Source organism: Cyclopterus lumpus, chromosome 1 (assembly GCF_009769545.1).
Source record: "Cyclopterus lumpus isolate fCycLum1 chromosome 1, fCycLum1.pri, whole genome shotgun sequence".
Lineage (NCBI taxonomy): Eukaryota > Metazoa > Chordata > Actinopteri > Perciformes > Cyclopteridae > Cyclopterus > Cyclopterus lumpus.
Window position 1 is genome coordinate 21722745 of NC_046966.1, and position 17719 is coordinate 21740463.

At 43.5% G+C, this 17719-nt stretch overlaps 3 protein-coding genes across 3 annotated transcripts; 1 reads left to right on the forward strand and 2 right to left on the reverse strand.

Annotated features, from left to right (window-relative positions):
- Window positions 1-698: 698 nt before the first annotated feature.
- On the reverse strand, window positions 699-5001 carry zgc:77849 (UPF0472 protein C16orf72 homolog). Its single transcript, XM_034541258.1, has 4 exons — window positions 4560-5001; window positions 3050-3130; window positions 2637-2912; window positions 699-2532 (listed from the first exon to the last, which is right to left on the reverse strand). Exons 1-4 carry the CDS (start codon window positions 4753-4755, stop codon window positions 2294-2296), a joined length of 792 nt encoding a protein of 263 aa, XP_034397149.1. The 5' UTR covers window positions 4756-5001; the 3' UTR covers window positions 699-2293.
- Window positions 5002-5922: 921 nt separating this feature from the next.
- abcg2b (ATP-binding cassette, sub-family G (WHITE), member 2b) lies at window positions 5923-12376 on the forward strand. The gene is made up of 15 exons (XM_034538428.1): window positions 5923-6071; window positions 6546-6605; window positions 6697-6814; window positions 6924-7079; window positions 7571-7728; window positions 7908-8059; window positions 8255-8347; window positions 8665-8816; window positions 9146-9297; window positions 9790-9879; window positions 11113-11237; window positions 11622-11776; window positions 11891-11980; window positions 12086-12138; window positions 12229-12376. The coding sequence occupies exons 1-15, from the start codon at window positions 5923-5925 to the stop codon at window positions 12374-12376; spliced, it is 1851 nt and encodes a 616-aa protein (XP_034394319.1).
- Window positions 12377-15422: 3046 nt separating this feature from the next.
- On the reverse strand, window positions 15423-16978 carry LOC117736788 (cell death-inducing p53-target protein 1-like). Its single transcript, XM_034542344.1, has 4 exons — window positions 16859-16978; window positions 16652-16765; window positions 15738-15912; window positions 15423-15626 (listed from the first exon to the last, which is right to left on the reverse strand). Exons 1-4 carry the CDS (start codon window positions 16917-16919, stop codon window positions 15509-15511), a joined length of 468 nt encoding a protein of 155 aa, XP_034398235.1. The 5' UTR covers window positions 16920-16978; the 3' UTR covers window positions 15423-15508.
- Between the last annotated feature and the right edge of the window lie 741 nt (window positions 16979-17719).

The following is a 17719-nucleotide window of genomic DNA, read 5'->3' on the forward strand; positions in this document are numbered from 1 at the left end:
TAACACACACACAAACAGAGGTCAGAGTATCCTTGTTGCTCCCTGTCTGCGCTCATCATTTTCATTATTTTTGTGTTAAAAAATGACTACAACTGCACACTAACGCTTCAAATAACCTTAAAAGGTCACCTGTAATTCCATCATTTTAATAATTGTGTCATTACGGTGTGTGTGTGTGTGTGTGTGTGTGTCTCAGTGTCCCTTATCCGTTGTCACTTTTTCTAATTTCTCTCTGACTTTTTATATCACCTTTTCCTAATTTGCTCTAATTGCTTTTAATGAAACATAACTGATCAAAATCTCCTTTACATATTAAATATTTTAATATCCTTCTATTAACGTGGAATTGTACGTCCCCGTTGATGTGCCAAGCAGTACAACGTAGTCTGTGTCGCCCCCTTGTGTTCGCCGTGTTGAACTGCACAAAGGGCTCAACACAGAACTCAGTACAGCAGTCACAATAACAAACTGAGATGCACAACAACTCTTGGTGACTGATGGCAGAATAACTGAATATTGAATTCTTTCAAGGAAGGAAAGGGATGATTGAGGAAGCGAGAATGAACATTTGTAACCAAGCAATGCAAAGCTGAAAGACAACATTAATTATAAGAATATCACTTTTGAAAGTAAAGGTTATCCTGCTCTGAAAAATAACCCAATCCATCTGGTAGGAAACTCAGACAACTCAGACAAAACACTTTGTATTTTCTTTAATGTCAGAATTGTTATTGTACATGGACATCCCAATGGATTTGCACTTCTTTTTACAATATGTACCACATATAACAGCACCTACATGTTATTTACACACATTACACACGATTGTATCACAAAGCAGTGTGTGAAGTTATACCAAACAAGTGTCCAAAGCTTTGCTCAACCACCACACCCAATAATCCATGAGCTGGTTTAGCAAATTAAAAAAAAAAAAAATACCACAGCTGTCATCACCAACTAGTTCACAGCCAAATGTCCTCTGTAATTTTATAGGTTTAAAGCTAAAATCACAAGTGTCGAAACTGTTATAACTCTCTTAAATACGCGGGACAAATGCTGACAACGCACCAGTTTGCTCTTATCAAAAAAAAAAAGGGCCAAATGTAAACAAAGTGGGTGAAATACAAGCTTTGAAAACACTCTTACTGCAAAATGCAACAACCAGTATTCTGTCCAATTAATGTTGATGCAGACAGGATATATATATATATATATATATTTGGATTATTTGTAAACAAGACGTTTTTTAAAAAACTGTTATTGGAAACTTGCAAATAAGAATGCAGGACATGGGTACTTAAGCAAAGCTTTGTTAAAAATACATCTTGCTTATCTCGTGTCCCCCCCCTCCTCCCTCCACCCCTGAAAGTGTCAGCAAACTATGACTGCAATGATAGTCGCCATTATCGGTGTCAATTGAGCCGACCTGCTTTGTGATAAAACCCTGGTTTGGGCTGCAAAGAGCAACTTAAGAAAAAAAGAAGGAAACAAAAAAAAAAAGGATGAATTTAAGTAAAACAGGAAATAATTCAGCCAAGTGGTTGCTGGATTTGCCAGGACCCCACATCCGCATCAACAAGCACACACACACACACACACTGTTGCACAACAACCAGAGATACTGTAGCAGCTTTCTCAACAGGCAAAGACAAGTACAACACAGTAAGTGGCAGTTCTGCTGTCAGATATGCAAACACACACACAGAGCGGCAGCAGAATGGAGATACACACGCCGACAAGCAGTTTGACTGGAGCCACAGCAAGGAGGTGGTTCGGCCTGCAGGGGAGCCCGGGTTTCAGTCCAGTCTGGTTTGGCTAGCAACCCACAGAGGAAGTATGCTTGAGGAATGAGGAGAACTGCAAACAGGAGGCACCAGCCTGGTTCATACTGGACGTGAAGAACAAAATAAAAAGGAGCCCGGCCAAATAAACGAACGTCTAAACGAAACATTCTGCAACTTGAGGATTTTAAGTGTGACGTGTGCTCGCTTCTATATCAGATCTACTAGGGGGCGACATAACGGGAAAGAATATTTTCTGGAAAAAAAAAACTTTAAAAAAAATAATAACACTACTATGGAGAGGATGTGTGAGACGACAGAGGCGGTCAAGAAAGAAAAAGAAGGGAATAAATGTGTGGATTGGTAAAAGTTAAGTTTCTTTATTTATAGCATTGCAACTAAGATGAAAAGGAAGAAGATTTCAAATGGTTGGCCAAGGCATCAGTCCTCATCAGCTGTCCAGTCGGCCACCAAGGAGAGGACAGAGGAGGGATTAGTGGTGTAGGAAAAGTTCAGAGCATCCTGTTACGTTTATGGGTAGGTGAGTCTGTGATGACATCACTACAGGGGGCTGGGCCTCGTTTGCGATTGGCCGTGGATTCCAAATGAAGTGCCATCTCCTCGGCAATGAAGGTGTTGAGGTCCACGTCATGAAGACCATTCCTACGACGACTGAGGGACTGGGCCGGGTGAGTTGGGGAACCAGGGGGACCAGAGCGCACAGAAATGCCTGCCATGGCACCGCTAAGGCCTGGAAGGAATAGAAAGGAAATAAATATGAAGCCACGGTAAAACTGCATGAACTCTGGGGTCTCTATTCTCATCATGCGACAACTTCGTGGCATTTCTACGTACCGTGCAGCGCTATGGCCTCTCTGAAAGGCTGCAGGTCTGACTCCACAGAGCTGCCCGTCTCTGGGGGTGATGGTCGGCTTGCAGACACCATGGAAACTCTTGGCGGGGCGCGAGCAGTCCGTGGAGGTGGAACTTTGCCACACAGGAAGCTGATAAGGTCCTCGCGCCTGATCGTTCTTCTGCGTTTCTTAACCCATGCGATCACATCCTTATTCCTGCGCTGGTGGCCTAAGTGGATGCCCAGCTCGTAGCTCCGTTGGCGGGCCTCCATACTCTCTGACGGCACACAAGGACAAATGTCTTTAGTAAATCCGGACACCACAAACAAAGTTCATCCTCCACATTTAACGCGGAGACGTTAGTTTCTGGACAGTGCACTTCAAAACGGGTAATAGACAATTTAAGTTACTTGCCTTTGTAAAGGTTAGTGACAGCTGTGGCAGCATTCTGGAAGGGCACCCAGAGAGAGAGGCCTTGCTGCTGACATACTCGATCTGTAATTTAAATTCAAAAAGGTTAGTCAGATTGTCGTGATAACGGTCCAATGTTGGTGCTTTCACACCGCTTCTCCAGCTCAAATGTCACCTTTTTAGAGAAGTTCAAGTCTTAACAGTCAGAAACGGGCCGTTAAAATACAATTACACTGGTGGGAAACCGGCAATAGAGCGTTAGCCAATTCAGATGTAATCTAATGACGGCCTGTAACACATCCATGGTCTTATTGAATGAAGAGTATTGAAACAGAACAAAGGTGTTTAGAAAAAAAACAACGTATTCAAAAGTACTGGTACCTCTAACTAAGTATTTACCACAAAAACTTATGGGGTCCTTCTCAACTACAAATCATCTTTTCGTGATTTAAATCTCGACTGCAGGTCCGTGGGGTTTCCTCTACAAATGACTTTTATTAAGATGAGCATATGAAGAGGAGCTTCGAAGCAGGATGTGGGGACGTGATTGCACTTGACAAGCGGTCAAGAGCCTGCAATTGGTCAACAAAGCCCTCTTAAAACATTAATTTTACTCCCAGCAAACAACTCACTGATGAAATCTAACCAACCGTGATGTCACCATTTTTAATACAGACGTTTTAAATGGAGGCTCACGTTCATTTCCCGTTTCAGTGCGTGTGTGTGTGTGTGTTCTAAGAGCAGAAGCTGAAAAGGGACCCAGGTTATTTCCAAGAAACACAACGTCAGTGTTGTGTTCCAAGGCAGAGTGGACTTCACCAAGGAAATGTTTACTTTAATCCTAACGCCATTTTGTTCTGGATATTAACAACAATGCAGCCTGATCAGCAAAAGTGCAATAAGTTGGCGTGTTGGAATTAAAACGTCTTTGGTGGACGTTAAGTCACGTGATTAAAACCCAGCACACCACTGCGACAACGAGCTATCGCCCCGATAGACCCATCAACAAACGAGTTGTTTTACTCCTCCCTGTTTATCGCCATTTTGACGATCTGGGGGTATAAGCTAGCTAATAACGGGTTGGACACAAAACAAAAAAAAAAAACATATTTAGTGTGAGCCATTTGTATCTAAAAACAGGACAAATAAATCTGATTAAAGCAATAAAAGCACACACACGCGCACGCGGGGTCACGCTCGGCTCGTGCGCGTGTGGCCCTCGAGGACCTCTTGACAGCCCGCTGTCCCCCTCTGACACAGTGACCGGCTGTTAGCGGCTGTTAGCTGCGGGTTAACGTCGGCTTCCCTCCCCCTCCAACAGGCAACGGAACAAGACCACCATAACCGCATTATTTAAAAAAAGACCGCAATGCAAAATAACAACAAACAAACAGACACGCTCCGCAGCTGTTCCGCAGCGTAACTAGCTAGCTGCTATCCTTTGTGTGTCTCCTTCTCCTCTCCTGTGACCGACAGCTAGCTAGACTTGAACCCCGGCGTGCTTCGTACGGACCTTTGTAGAGCTGCGCTACCGCGGTGGCCGAGTTCTGAAAGAGGTGCCACAGTTTCTGCTGGCCGTGTTCCGTCTCCTCCTCGGTGGGGTCGGCCCGGTCGGCCTCCGCTAAGCACTGTCGTTCCCACTTGGAGAACCAGTGCTCGGGGCCGTGCTCCTGGATCTCCGCTTCTCCCTCCTCCTTCTTCTCCTCCATAGCTAGCGGTTAGCTGGTAGCTTGTAAGCTAGCCGTCGTGTGAAATATAGGATTGTTTTGGGGTTTCCGGAGATACTCAACTGTCTTTTGTTCTGTACTCTATTTGGAGAAATACGTTACACAACCCCGACAGGCTATAGAAAAGAGAAAAATAACAATCGCTGTTAAGGTCGCATTGTGAACGTCTTAGATTCCGCTCGCACGCCCAGTGTAATGCACACCAAACTAAGAAACACGATGACAACACCTAAGAATTTCGGGTGTTGGCCACGCCTGTTTTCTCGCTGTACTGAAATTCGATTGGCTGCAGAGATTTTTGTGGGCGTTTCATGGTGCAGAACACGGAGCCTGATTGGACAACGTTAAAAAATCGAAAAGGTCAGAGAAAAACAAAGTTGATCCCACCCAGGAAGTTCTCTTTAGCCTGCAGTACCGCATTCTGTACGGCAGGGGGCAGCCTGGCCATGGACATGTGGGGCCATAACGATATGTGGCCAAGTGACCACAGGAATCATAAATATATTAAAAGGTTTTATTGCCAAGTAAGTTTGCACAAAACAAGGATTTTATCTTGTTTGAGCCAAACCCCTGAGCTGAGAGTCCAATATATTTCTAATTAAATAAACTTTTCAGTTTTAAGAGTCATTTTAACAATGTGTTATTTCCTCTTATACAAGCTGGTGTTGCTTTTAATGATCCAGGACATGCTTTCAACTGTTTTGCAACAGTTAGGTGACAGCCCTTTCTCTTTTTCAATGTGACAAAGCCCAAAGATACAACATTTTCCCAGCTTCGTTTGGAAGATCTTGCCTTATCAACCAATGACCCCCATAATCCCCCAAGACCCTGAATACAGATATACAGGTATTGAATGGACAATGGATGGATGGATAATGTTTGCATTGCGTAAGCAGCGCTATTCACTGTATAAATATCGTCATCTGTCAATCCTCGTGAACTATTATCAGAGAGTCCAAAGATCAGATGTTCATAACAGGAACCTACTGGTTACACGCTCTCTTACCTGTCTGTCTGCCTCTTCCTCTGTCCGACTGCACAGGTCTGTGTGTCAGACTCTACCCCTCTTTCTTTCTTTCTCTCTCTTGCTCATTACTTCCACTTTCTGACCCCTTCTATTCTCTGCTGGTAGCCCTGTTGTTTTTAAAGATGTCTAAAGGGGAGCAGACCGTTTGCGGTGTTGATGAGTATTTCGAGGAACGAGGGCCAACTGTCACGTTCAGCAACTTGCACTACTGTGTTCATGAGACGACGTGCTGCAAGAAAGGTCGGGAAAAATACATCCTCAACGACGTAAGGTAGGACACGATACTTTCCTTTGAGTTGTACGCGTATACACACATATGCAGAATGATGTGTAATTGACTGCATCACTCGGGCGGTGACTGCATGTTTGCATCTCAGTGGTACCTGTATGACGTAACATGCTTTCCCCTGTCTTTAGCTATACATCTGACAATAATTAAGTTATTAGATCAAGTGTTGTCCCATTTAGGGCTAATTTTATCGAACCTGTGTATTAGTATATACATTTATAGGGAATTTATATGGTTTAATTGAGGCAAATTGAGACAAAAATACGAGAAACAAACATTTTCTGGTATCAGATCCTAAGCCAAAGGGTATTCCTTTAATAAATACATGAGTATTTTGTCTTTGGCTTTTAACGCTACAATATATCATGGTAATTGAATATAATTGATTGTAGATCATTATATTTTACAGTGTTCTCTGTAAATAAAATGACTGTATTTTCTTGTTGGTGGTTGCAGTGGCATCATGAGGCCTGGGATGAATGCCATCATGGGCGCCACCGGAAGTGGTAAAACATCGTAAGACACATGTTCAACACACAGTCAAGGTCTCTCACACACATGTACAACCCCGACCAGTTGAACATTAGTTTCTTTCTCTTTTTGTCAGACTCCTGGATGTAATCGCGGGGAGAAAAGACCCTGCTGGACTGAAACTAGGAAAAGTCATGGTGGATGGCAAAGCCGTCTCTACGGAACTCAGGCTCAGCTCTGCTTATGTGGTCCAGGTACACAAGTGCATGCAAAAACATACACACACACACACGTTCTTTAACATTATTGTATTTTGGACACCTCCGAGTACTTTTTGCGCCTTCATCATTCGTGTACTTCCAGGATGATATCCTGATGGGCACTCTGTCTGTGAGGGAGAACCTTCTGTTCAGCGCCAACCTGCGTCTCAACCCGAAGCATCACTCCTCCACAGATAAAAACAACAGAGTGGACGCCATCATACAAGACCTCGGCCTAACAGACTGTGCAGGCACCAAGGTACAGCGCTACACACACAAGCTGTGGCTGCTGCACGTCACTCGCCATACAGCGGTGTTGGAAAGAGCTCTGCGAGGTCTTACTCAATCTTAAAGACTTTTAGTTTACACATATATTACTCCGGTATAAGCAGAAGCACCTATTTAAAGTTTGTTAAATGAAAATGAATCCTAATCCCTTCCCCACCCAAATGAGAGAATACTGTTCAAACTAGGGCAGAAATGGAAAAAAACTGACTCTGTGGCTTTCCAATGTCCCACATGTATGAATGATTTATTTGTTCTCTGTAACAATGTTATATATTGTAACTGTAGCAAAGTGTAAAATACTGACATAAAGATTGCCGAAAAATTGCAAAACGTGTTCCTTAGTTACGTTAACAGGATTATTTCGTATTTTTCACTGTTGCTGTTCGGCGTAGCGCTCAAGGGTTTGGTGTGTGTGCGTGTGTGTGTGCGTGTGTGTGTGTGTGTGTGTGCACACGTGTGCAGATAGGGACAGAGTTTCTGCGTGGCGTATCTGGAGGTGAAAGGAAGAGGTGCAGCATCGGGATGGAGCTCATCACCTCTCCCTCTTTGCTGTTTCTGGATGAACCGACGACGGGGCTGGACTCTAACACTGCAAACTGTATCATCAACTTACTAAACAGGTACCGCACGTTTACGAATTACTCCTCCATTAGGAAAAACACATACTACATACGCATAAGATACAAATGACAACGGAAGCATACAATGTTGCTGAGGATGCAGCTCCTTCACCATCTACTGCTGTCTTTGTATTTTCTGTAACAATGTGAATGCAATCAAATCCCTTATGTGTGTCCAGGCTGTCCAGAAAAGGTAAGACTGTGATCTTCTCCATCCACCAGCCACGCTACTCCATCTTCAGTCAGTTTGACCACCTGACTCTGATGCATAAAGGGGAGGTGGTGTACGCAGGTGCAGCAGCCCAGGCACTGGAATACTTCACAGACCTCGGTATGTGTGTTTGTGTGCCGGCTATAACAGGTGCAGTACCTTGACTAGGAGATGTGTCGTAATATAATATGATGAATCCTTATAGAAAAGGGAATTCGCATTGCCATATAAAGTCATATAAACTACTACTGTTCTACTCTACTTGTTGTGTATATTATGTATTTTCATGTGTGTGTGCGTGTGTGTTTTGTTCAGGCTACCAAATTGAGGCCTTCAACAACCCTGCGGATTTCTTCATGGACGTCACAAATGGAGAGGCAAAATCAACATTAGTGTCGCTTACTGAAGGTACACCTACACAGAACACACCCACAGTTTAGGGATGGAGCATCAAAAGAGGCGTCGGGCTTGTAATTTGTGAGAAGAAATACATCCATGTGTCCAAGTCACATTGGGCTTAAATCGATTGTAATGTTGAAGTTTGAAATATAGAGGACGAGATGTCAAAAAACAAACAACAATGCTTTAAGTTAGGGTTGGGAGGCGACACATTTAGCAAACCCACGATGACTAGACTCAAAGACTGCAATATAAATGTTTATTCTGCTGTGCTTATCTACAATATGATGATGGCCTCTTTCAATGGCCTCTTTGTCTTTACACAGGTGAGGGTACAAACCCATTGGCAAACAAGTTCAGCAAGTCCCAACTGTGCCAGAATATGCTCCAAGAGTTGGACCATGTGAACCAGAGCATCGCTGACGGGGCCAAAGGTCAAGACAAGGCAGCTGCCTACGCCACCTCTTTCCTCTATCAGGTCAGCCAACGCCGCAAATTGCTCAGAAACACATTCAAACGTGTCGATAAAACAATCTCTCTTCTTACATTAAAAAAAAAACTGTACAGTATAAATGTCCATTTGAGGGAATTAAAAAATCTCAGTTTGTCTTCATTTTGTGATTAACCTGAAATCGAAATACGTTTACGATGTCACGTCACCGAGTTTAATGACTGTGCCAGCCAGCTAAGTCAGAGTGACCGGTTGCCAGCTGAATGAAGCCCGTTTATAACTCTCATAAATTCATAAATATGGCCATAAAAACAACATTTTGTGTGTGTGTGTGTGTGTGTGTGTGTGAGACACAGCTGCGTGTGGTGTGTGGTAGGACAGTTCTGAACTCTCTGAGGAACCCTCAGACCTCTTACGCCCAGTTGGCTCTGAACGTCTTCTTTGCTATTCTGGTGGGACTCATTTATTACCAAATGCCGTTGACGCTGCCCGAGGCTTTACAGAACAGGTAAAGTACCATAACCTGCAGCAATCCCGAGTTTCATCAATGTATCTGCTCTAAGTTTACTTCTGAAAACTCATCCTACTGTAAATGTGCCCCCTTTCCTCATCTCAAAGGCCAAAATACAACGTCACTACTTATTGAAAATAGAAGATAATATCGAAGGTCTTTCTTTATCGAAGGTTTTCACATTATTACTAAGTCGTCGGCATTAAAAATGTAGTGACACAGCAAATATGAATATAAGAGGATGTGAGAATAATGTCCTAAGGCTGGCAATCAGGCGAGAGTGAAAATATGTACTTTTCAAAAGTATGCAGGCTGTAGGGCTTGATGGCTGAATTCAGTTTGATACACAATAAATGAGTGAGTTAAATCACAATGTAAAGATGAGGAAACCTTTATGATGCCGTTCCACCCAGTACAAGGGGATAAAACCCAGGTTAGGGCAGATGAATTGCCAGATAAGATATCTCTCTCTCTCTCTCTGGACGACAGGAGTGGAGCGTTCTTCTTCCTCATCATCAACATGGTGTTTGGGAATCTCTCCGCTGTCGAACTCTTCATCAACGAAAGAGCGATATTCATGTGAGTGAAAAAAGAAAGTGCACGACTACGAAGATGTTCAACGTCTCGATAGATTTAGGTGGAGCACATTTTCTCTTTTGTAATGCTATTTTAAAGGATAAGACTGGTTTCTTTTATATTTTTTATAAACCTGTGAAAAGACCAAACCTACAATGCGTTAGGTTCATTTGTCATTATCCAACAGACAAAAACACATCATCTGCAAACATAAACATAGAGTTCCCTTCATGTTTGGGGAAGCAGTCGTGGGTGTACAGTGGGAACGGGAGGGGGCTGAGGACTCATTTGTGGCTGCCAATCTGAACTGCCTGGGGGTCTGTTTGGGAGAAAAAAATCTAGCCCGCATGCTAACTTTGAAAAATCGACAAACAACATTTCGATGTAGGCGTTGTTATTTTCAAAGATGAGTGAGGGCAGAGTGGGGAGCAGTGGAGACGGCATCCTCTGTGGATCTGTTGGCTCTGTGTGCAAACTGGTGAGGGTCCAGGTTGGCTGGGATGTTGAACCAGTTTCTCAAAGCACTCTTCGTCAGAATGGGGGCGAGTGCCACAGGGCGATAGTCATCTAGACCCGGTCACTGCAGATTTCTTTGGTACAAGAACAATGGCGGCTGTCTTGAAGCAGGTGGGAACACTTTCCTGTCAGTCAGCTGGTTGGCACATGGACACGACCGGGGATGCCGTCAGGCCCAGCAGCTTGACTCATATTTGCATCCACTTTGCATCCTGACAGTGGCCCGGGTTCCTCTGGAGGCACACTTAACAGCTGACGCTCTGTTGAGGACATCGGAGTGAGCATAAAAGGTGTTCGGCTCATCTGCCAACGTGGCCTCCCACATGACGTGTGCCATTTTGGATCGCCTGCCACATATCTTTAGCGTTGTTGGTGTTGAGGTCTCTCCTCAGTCAGGATGGTGGATGGGGGAATTGAGTAAAATAAACCACAATGTGTATGTTCGTGGTAATGAAGGAACATGAATGCAAAAATGTGCTTGATTAAATGTTTTAAAGAGTTTATGGTAAACAAAAGGGCTCCACGGCGCAAAGGAATAAGCTAGCACGAGCCATATCACATGGCTCGTGCTAGCTTATTCCTCTGCGGCGGTGGTGGTGGCTCAAGATTGTGAAATTAATTCAAAGTCAGGATCCTTTACAATCACATTGTTTTGTGCCAACATGTTTGTGTGTTTGTGTCAATTTGTTTCTTGAGAGTCTTTGTAAATATCTGTTGCAGTCACGAGAACTCCAGCGGCTATTACCGCACTTCTGTCTACTTCCTGTCCAAGATCTTCGCCGATCTCATCCCCAATCGCATCATCCCTATCTTTGTTTTTTCAGCCACTGCCTACTATATGATGGGTAATCCTCACACATACCGTATACACACCACAGGTGCTGTTTGGTTCATGTCCTTGAGATTACTGGTGGTACCTGAGCTTTTTATGTAATTTTCCCCAGTTGACATACTGTAGTGAGCGAAACATTTTATACTAAATACGGAAACAATCCATAATTCTTTCTACACAGGCTTGGCTTCCCTCCAATAAGGTTTAAGTCTTGAGACACAAAATCTAGATGAAAAGGAGCTGCCTGTTCTAGTTTCGCATGTGTTCCTAATTTATGCTCCTGCTGTTGATCTCTTTCATTTGACCTTTCAGCCCATGTCTAAAGACCCACAACAGGGAGCCTGCTCAAAGCAATGTACTCTGGGGTTTCAATGCAATGTCCATTCTCGCCTTTCAGGCTTGAAGCCTGCCATTGGGGCCTTCCTGTGCTTCGCCCTGACCATGAGTCTGGTCAGTCTGGCAGGAGTCGCTCTGGCCTTCCTCGTCTCGGCGAGTGTATCTTCATTTGCCATGGCTAACATCCTCATTGCTCTGCCTTTCGTCTTCATGATGGTGAGAGGTCGAGGCGCACACACACACACACACACACACAAAATATACTGAGATCATAATGTGTACTCATTGTGTGTCATTCCCTCTTTTCCTTCTTCATTTTCCTACGTTTAGGTCTTTGGTGGTTTTCTTGTCAACCTCAATTCCATGCTGAGCTGGCTCTCCTGGCTGCAGTGGATCAGTATCTTCAGATATGGCCTGAACGTAAGCGAGGGGGAAAGAGGCGGATCAAGAGGGGTTGAATTTAATCTCGTCTTCATCTGTAGCAAGAAAAGGTGTTCAGCCAAATCTCCTTTCTGTCTCTCTCAGGCTGCATTCATCAACGAGATGGCAGGACAGTTGTTCTACAGCAACACCACCGTGTGAGTGTTGAGCGATAACACCCTCCCCCCCCCCTCACACACACACACACACACACTCACACTCTGAGCCTCTCTTGTCTGTTGCTGCAGTATCCCAGGGGAGCTGTTTCTGCAAAGCCAGGACATCGACTACTCCGTGTGGGGCTTCTGGCAGAACCAGGTGGCTCTGCTGGGAATCATATTTGTCTGCATGTCTCTGGCCTACGTGCAGCTGCGACGAATCAACCGCTGGAAATGATTCCCATCTGTTCACGTATCCATCAATCATCCACTGGGTCTTCATCTTTATTTATTTAACACGCTTCGAATTACACACGTATACCATAACAAGTTATTGATGTGATGAGATAAGATTTAAAATGTTTATTATAATCATATTTGATGAACGTTACACAAGGAATCAATCTCTCTCTCACGCTCTCACACATGTACAAACACAGGTGTTGTAACGTTTGACTCCCAGCTGGATAAGCCGCTACTAAGGACACCTGGTCCGTGCACGAGGTGAAGCCAACATCTAAGTCCTTACAAAGCTGCTTACAGGCAGTGAGACATCATGGAAAAGGAAACATTAACAGATTCTAGATTTCACGGGGAACCTTTTAGTTTAAAAATAATCACTTTCCTCAGTTCTCCAGGTTAAAATGAGTCAATGCTCTCTCCCTTTTTTTTTTATTAATGCTTTACAGAAACAAGGAATTGTTTATTTTATTTTTTTTATATCTTTTTTACAAAAAGATATACACTGATAACTTAGAATAATAAAACAGATTACAGGGCTTAGAAAATGATTCACATTATGAGAGAAAAGCTTTCAAAGGTTGAAAATTCATTTTAATCCACTCTTTATGACACTAACACATACATCTATATTCTGCACCATGTCCTACCACCTCTCCATTGGAGCTATATATTATGTTTACACTCGGGACAATTGATCCCAAGGAATCTTTTGTACATACTTTCATGTGCTTGTTATGGAATCTTTGCAACTAACATTTTAAATAAAGTTTTGTTTCAGGTTTCAATAACATTGGCTGCGCAACAGAAGTCTTTAACCTGGACTAATGTTCTTTGTTATTTCATCAAACGTTCAATAATATAGGCCTGTATAATACTTAATTTAAATAAACTTCATTCATATCCTTGTTTTTTTTTAATCTAAGGTAATGCAGTTTTTCTCACATGTATGTTAAGTCAAACAACAAAGTGTGTGGAGAACTTATGGTTCAGAAAGACGGCCCAGGTTTCCATCTCTGCGAGGAGACCCTCATTAAGACAGTGTCATCTGTGGGTATCGGAGCCTGCACAGTGCATTACATGCAATCAGTTCATAAAAAATCCTCCATGTTCACATTCATAAAGCAGTAAAGTTACAGATCGCCAAAAAAAAAGATTTTCTTTTAGAAACAAATGGTTTCATGTGTCAGTTTAAAGCATGTTTAAAAATCGCAATATATTGACAAAACGTGGTTAGTACAAGTATTGAAAAGGTGCCAAAATTCTTGGTGTGTCAAGTTTCATTAAAAAGAAACATTAACACGGTTACGATGGGCGAGTGTGTCAGCAGGACTGGGCCCAGAGAAAGAGAAACAGAGGCCCGGGTCGATACATAACACAAGAACACTTCCATGGAGCAACCAGCCAACACAGAAACGTCAGTTCATTCTCCGGTTGGAAGACGAGGCATCGATTAGAAACACTTCTCACGTTTCACGCCGCTTGCGCTCTTATTCAGGCCCCGCCCCGCGGTCACCGGCGTGTTCTCCAACCCGCGGAGCCACTCTGTGCATTTCAGCGCCACTCGCTCATCCACGCCGTGGTCCTCCTCCTCCTCGTACTCCACATCGTCGTACTTGTGTCGCTCGTTCAGAAGAGAGATTTTCACAATTGAGCTTATGTCTCCCAGTTCGGCATCTCTGGTGTTTTTAGCGGCGACCGTGCCGCGTCTCTGCGTCGCCGGTTGAAGCCTTTTAGAGACGTTTTCCCTCCTGCGTCTGGAATCCAAGGCGCTTCCAGAAACGCCTCCATCGTTTCTGGCCGCCGAATGTTGACGCCTCTCGCCGTTCCTCCGCTGCAGCAGCAGAACGGCCTCAGGTGTGAGAGCCAGCGTGAAGCGGACCTCCTCCTGACGCCTGGCCCTCGCCTCAGGTTCCCTCGGCGCAACGCTCCGACTCGCGTGTCTGTGCTGCTGCGTCTTAGGCGGGGACTCGCCCGAGTTGGAGGCCGGGAAGCGGTCCGTTAGTGACTGAGGCAGCAATCTCTCTCTCCTCTTCGCATGCAGCTCTGCCCCCAACGTCACTTTGGCGGTCGGCAGATGACTCCTGGGTTGGCTCTTCTTGCCCAGCTGCTTCAGGTTTGAAACCAGTTGCTCCTTCACCGAGCCGCCGCCTCTGTCTTCTCTTTGGACCTTCGTCAAAGTGGTCGTCGACGAAACGTCGCCGAGGGGCCTCTCCTTCGCAGTCAGTCTCGACGCGGAGCGCGCAATCGACACGGGCGGGATGAATGGCATTTTAGCGACGCACAAGAGCAAATAGGAGAGGAATTCAGTTTTGCGGTTGAATGACGGGAAGAAAAAAGAGGGCACTAAGGAGGAAACCGATTGAGCGAGGGAGGCGAGATACTTCGATGCATCCTTGGCCATGCAGGGGTCAGCCGTTGAGTGTGTTGCTGTGGGGCTCCACCAGGGCTCATCTACCTTGGGACAGCCAACAGAGTCTTATACCTGAACAGCGGGAGGGTGTGTACGACGTCAGACGAAGGGGGAATGAAGGATTCAAATGAACTCCAGAGGCTCAATGATCTAAAATAGACACACTTCTAATCCTCTGTTGTCATGTCCGTGAGAAGATGTTTACTACACACGTGCAGGCTTAAGCCACACAGGATGTAGTGACAACTGGAGTGAGAGTAAGGTGGGGCTCTGTGCGCCGAGAATTAAGCAGGCGATGGTAAAAGTCTGACTTCATTGTGAAAGATAACTCTTGAATAAAGTAGTTTGTCTCATGATTGAGTAAATAGGACAAGTCAATGTCCACTTACTAGCATTCAACTGCAAAAAAAACAGTAAGGGAATCTTTAAGCTCTCTCTTTTGTCAAAATATACACAATGTGCTCATCTCCAGCATAGTTTTGTGTTGTGTGCGCGCGCTCTTCTTTTATAGGACAGATATTTGAGAAAAGACTGCCACAGAAGAAAAATTTATTTGATATTATCGTTACAAAACATGATAAAAATATGTAGTTTAAAAAACTCAACATGACAGGAATCCTATATAAATAACGCATTTGAACATTTTAGCTTATCCTGATCTGACTTGTTGTGCATGCATTTACACACACAGGAACCTATAGTTGATCATCTGCGTGTTCATTCACAGCATGTCCTCCTGTGGATATGGAGGACCCGTTGGCAGCGAGGACAAGCGTGATGGGCGTCCTTGAAATAGTTCACAAAAAATGGAATCAGGCAGCATCCAAGAAACAACCTGCGAGACAGAAAGCATACATCAGTCTACGTCTTTACATGCGTTTTAGATTGATGCTGAGAAATTAGAGCGAGACCACATTTAGGCATTTTAATTTGGTCTCCGTCTCACCCGCATAACGCCAACAAGAAACACATGAGCCACACGAGACCCCCGACTCGGTAGGTGACGTGCGTGGTGACCTGAGTCTTACAGAAAGGGCACGTTGTCAGAGCGGGATAGCAAAACAGCTCCGTTTCATAGCTCACGAACGTCAGCCTGGGAGTCGGTGGAGGGGCCTCCAGCACTAGAGGAAAAAGACATGGGGGGCTTTTTAAATATATTTAAAAAGCGACAATCCTAAAATTTCTGTCCTGGTTTATTTTCTATACGAGAGCAAACAAAGGATTTGTATTCAGTTTAGCAGTCTGGAGTCGTTGGCTGCATTTTAAATGAAATACCAACTTTTCTGAATTGTGACCATTGTTCCATTTTGTGAGTTTACTTTAGAGCATTTTCTTCTTATTTTTTTCCAGGAATATAGCCTCAGACATCCAGTTTGTAAATACTGCAAATATGTAAATACTTTAATCAGTGGGCTAAATCACGGTTAAGATGTTACCCATCAGACATCTAAAATCTTCAAGTTTGCCACTTTACCATTACAACAATTCTCTCTCTCAACACATTAGCCACGCTGCAAGTCCTGAACATGATCAGAGCAGTTTTGAGAGGTTGGTTTTGCAAAGTTTGTGCAGAGAAAGGTGCTCAAAATGTTTGTGAATAATAATATCTTCGTAAATGTGTGGCAGGTCATTGTGTTCCATGCAAGGAGCAAGACTACCAGTGGAATTAAATCAATACAAGTCTCTTCACATTTGGACAATAAAAACACAAATAATGGACGCGCCACTCGTCCATCAACGCTTCCCCAACTTAACGGAGTCTAAATGGAACAACATAGCCGAATCGTGAACAAAGAAAATGTAACTTTCAGACCTACACTACGTATTCAAAATGGAGGCAGGTGTGAAGTGAGCATCTACCTGTTAGAGGCAAGTCAGCTTCGCCTGTGCAGACAACTCCAGGAAAAAAGGAGGGAGGTGGTGACGGTGGGGGAATATGGAAGATCCTCGCATCTTGCCCAATGTGACTTTCATCTGGAAAAACAAATGCACACGTATTATTTTAAATACTTTAAAAACTGATCATTTCAAACCTTTCAAATCAAGTACATTAAGAGGGTATTTTACCTGGTGAGAAGTACGGTGGAGGTGTAGGAAAAGCCTCTTCCTCTTTTGATAAATTCTCCATTTAACAATTTGATGATGTACAACACAGTGAGAAAGTGTGAGACTCTAAATGTGCTTTAGTGTTTGCATCCAGCAGCAGGGCGTCTGTAGGTATACCAGGTGCAATTGAGAGGTACTAATTGAAACCTCCTCTGATTGGTTGAAGAACCTATTACCCACAAGGCAATAGCAGCATGCTTTTTAAAATGAGGCAGAAGTTAATTGGAGGTATTTGTTTAAAAAGTGACACTACATTGCTACCTTACTTGTGTTTTCTGCACATCAAATGGAGATTGCTCGCCTGTCATTTGGAGTCGTCACAATTTCCTTCAACTCGGATCTTAACTAACTCTGGCAATCCATAAATATATTGGCATACTCTTATTTGCAGAACACACATACGTGTACATCCTGGTCACATTACGTATGGATCTTAATTTTGCTGTGAACTTGATTCTGAAGAAATAATACATAATTCAAGATTCATATTAATTTAAACACAATGCACCACACTATCACAATCACGTTAAAATGTTATTGTAACACATAAACTCAAAATCAGGCCTCATCTTAAGGCCTGTATCTAATAAACTGCAAGTCTCCATTTTTTCACTGCTACCTGCATTTCACTGTGTTTATATATATATATACACATATATACATTATATGTGTGTATATATATATATATATATATATATATGTGCATATACATTTATAATTCATATGTGTACATACTGTTGTACTTGTTTTTGTCTATTGCTGTGTATGTATCTTAGTCTTTTGTATTACCGTATATTGGCAAATGTGTGACGTTCAAGCCCC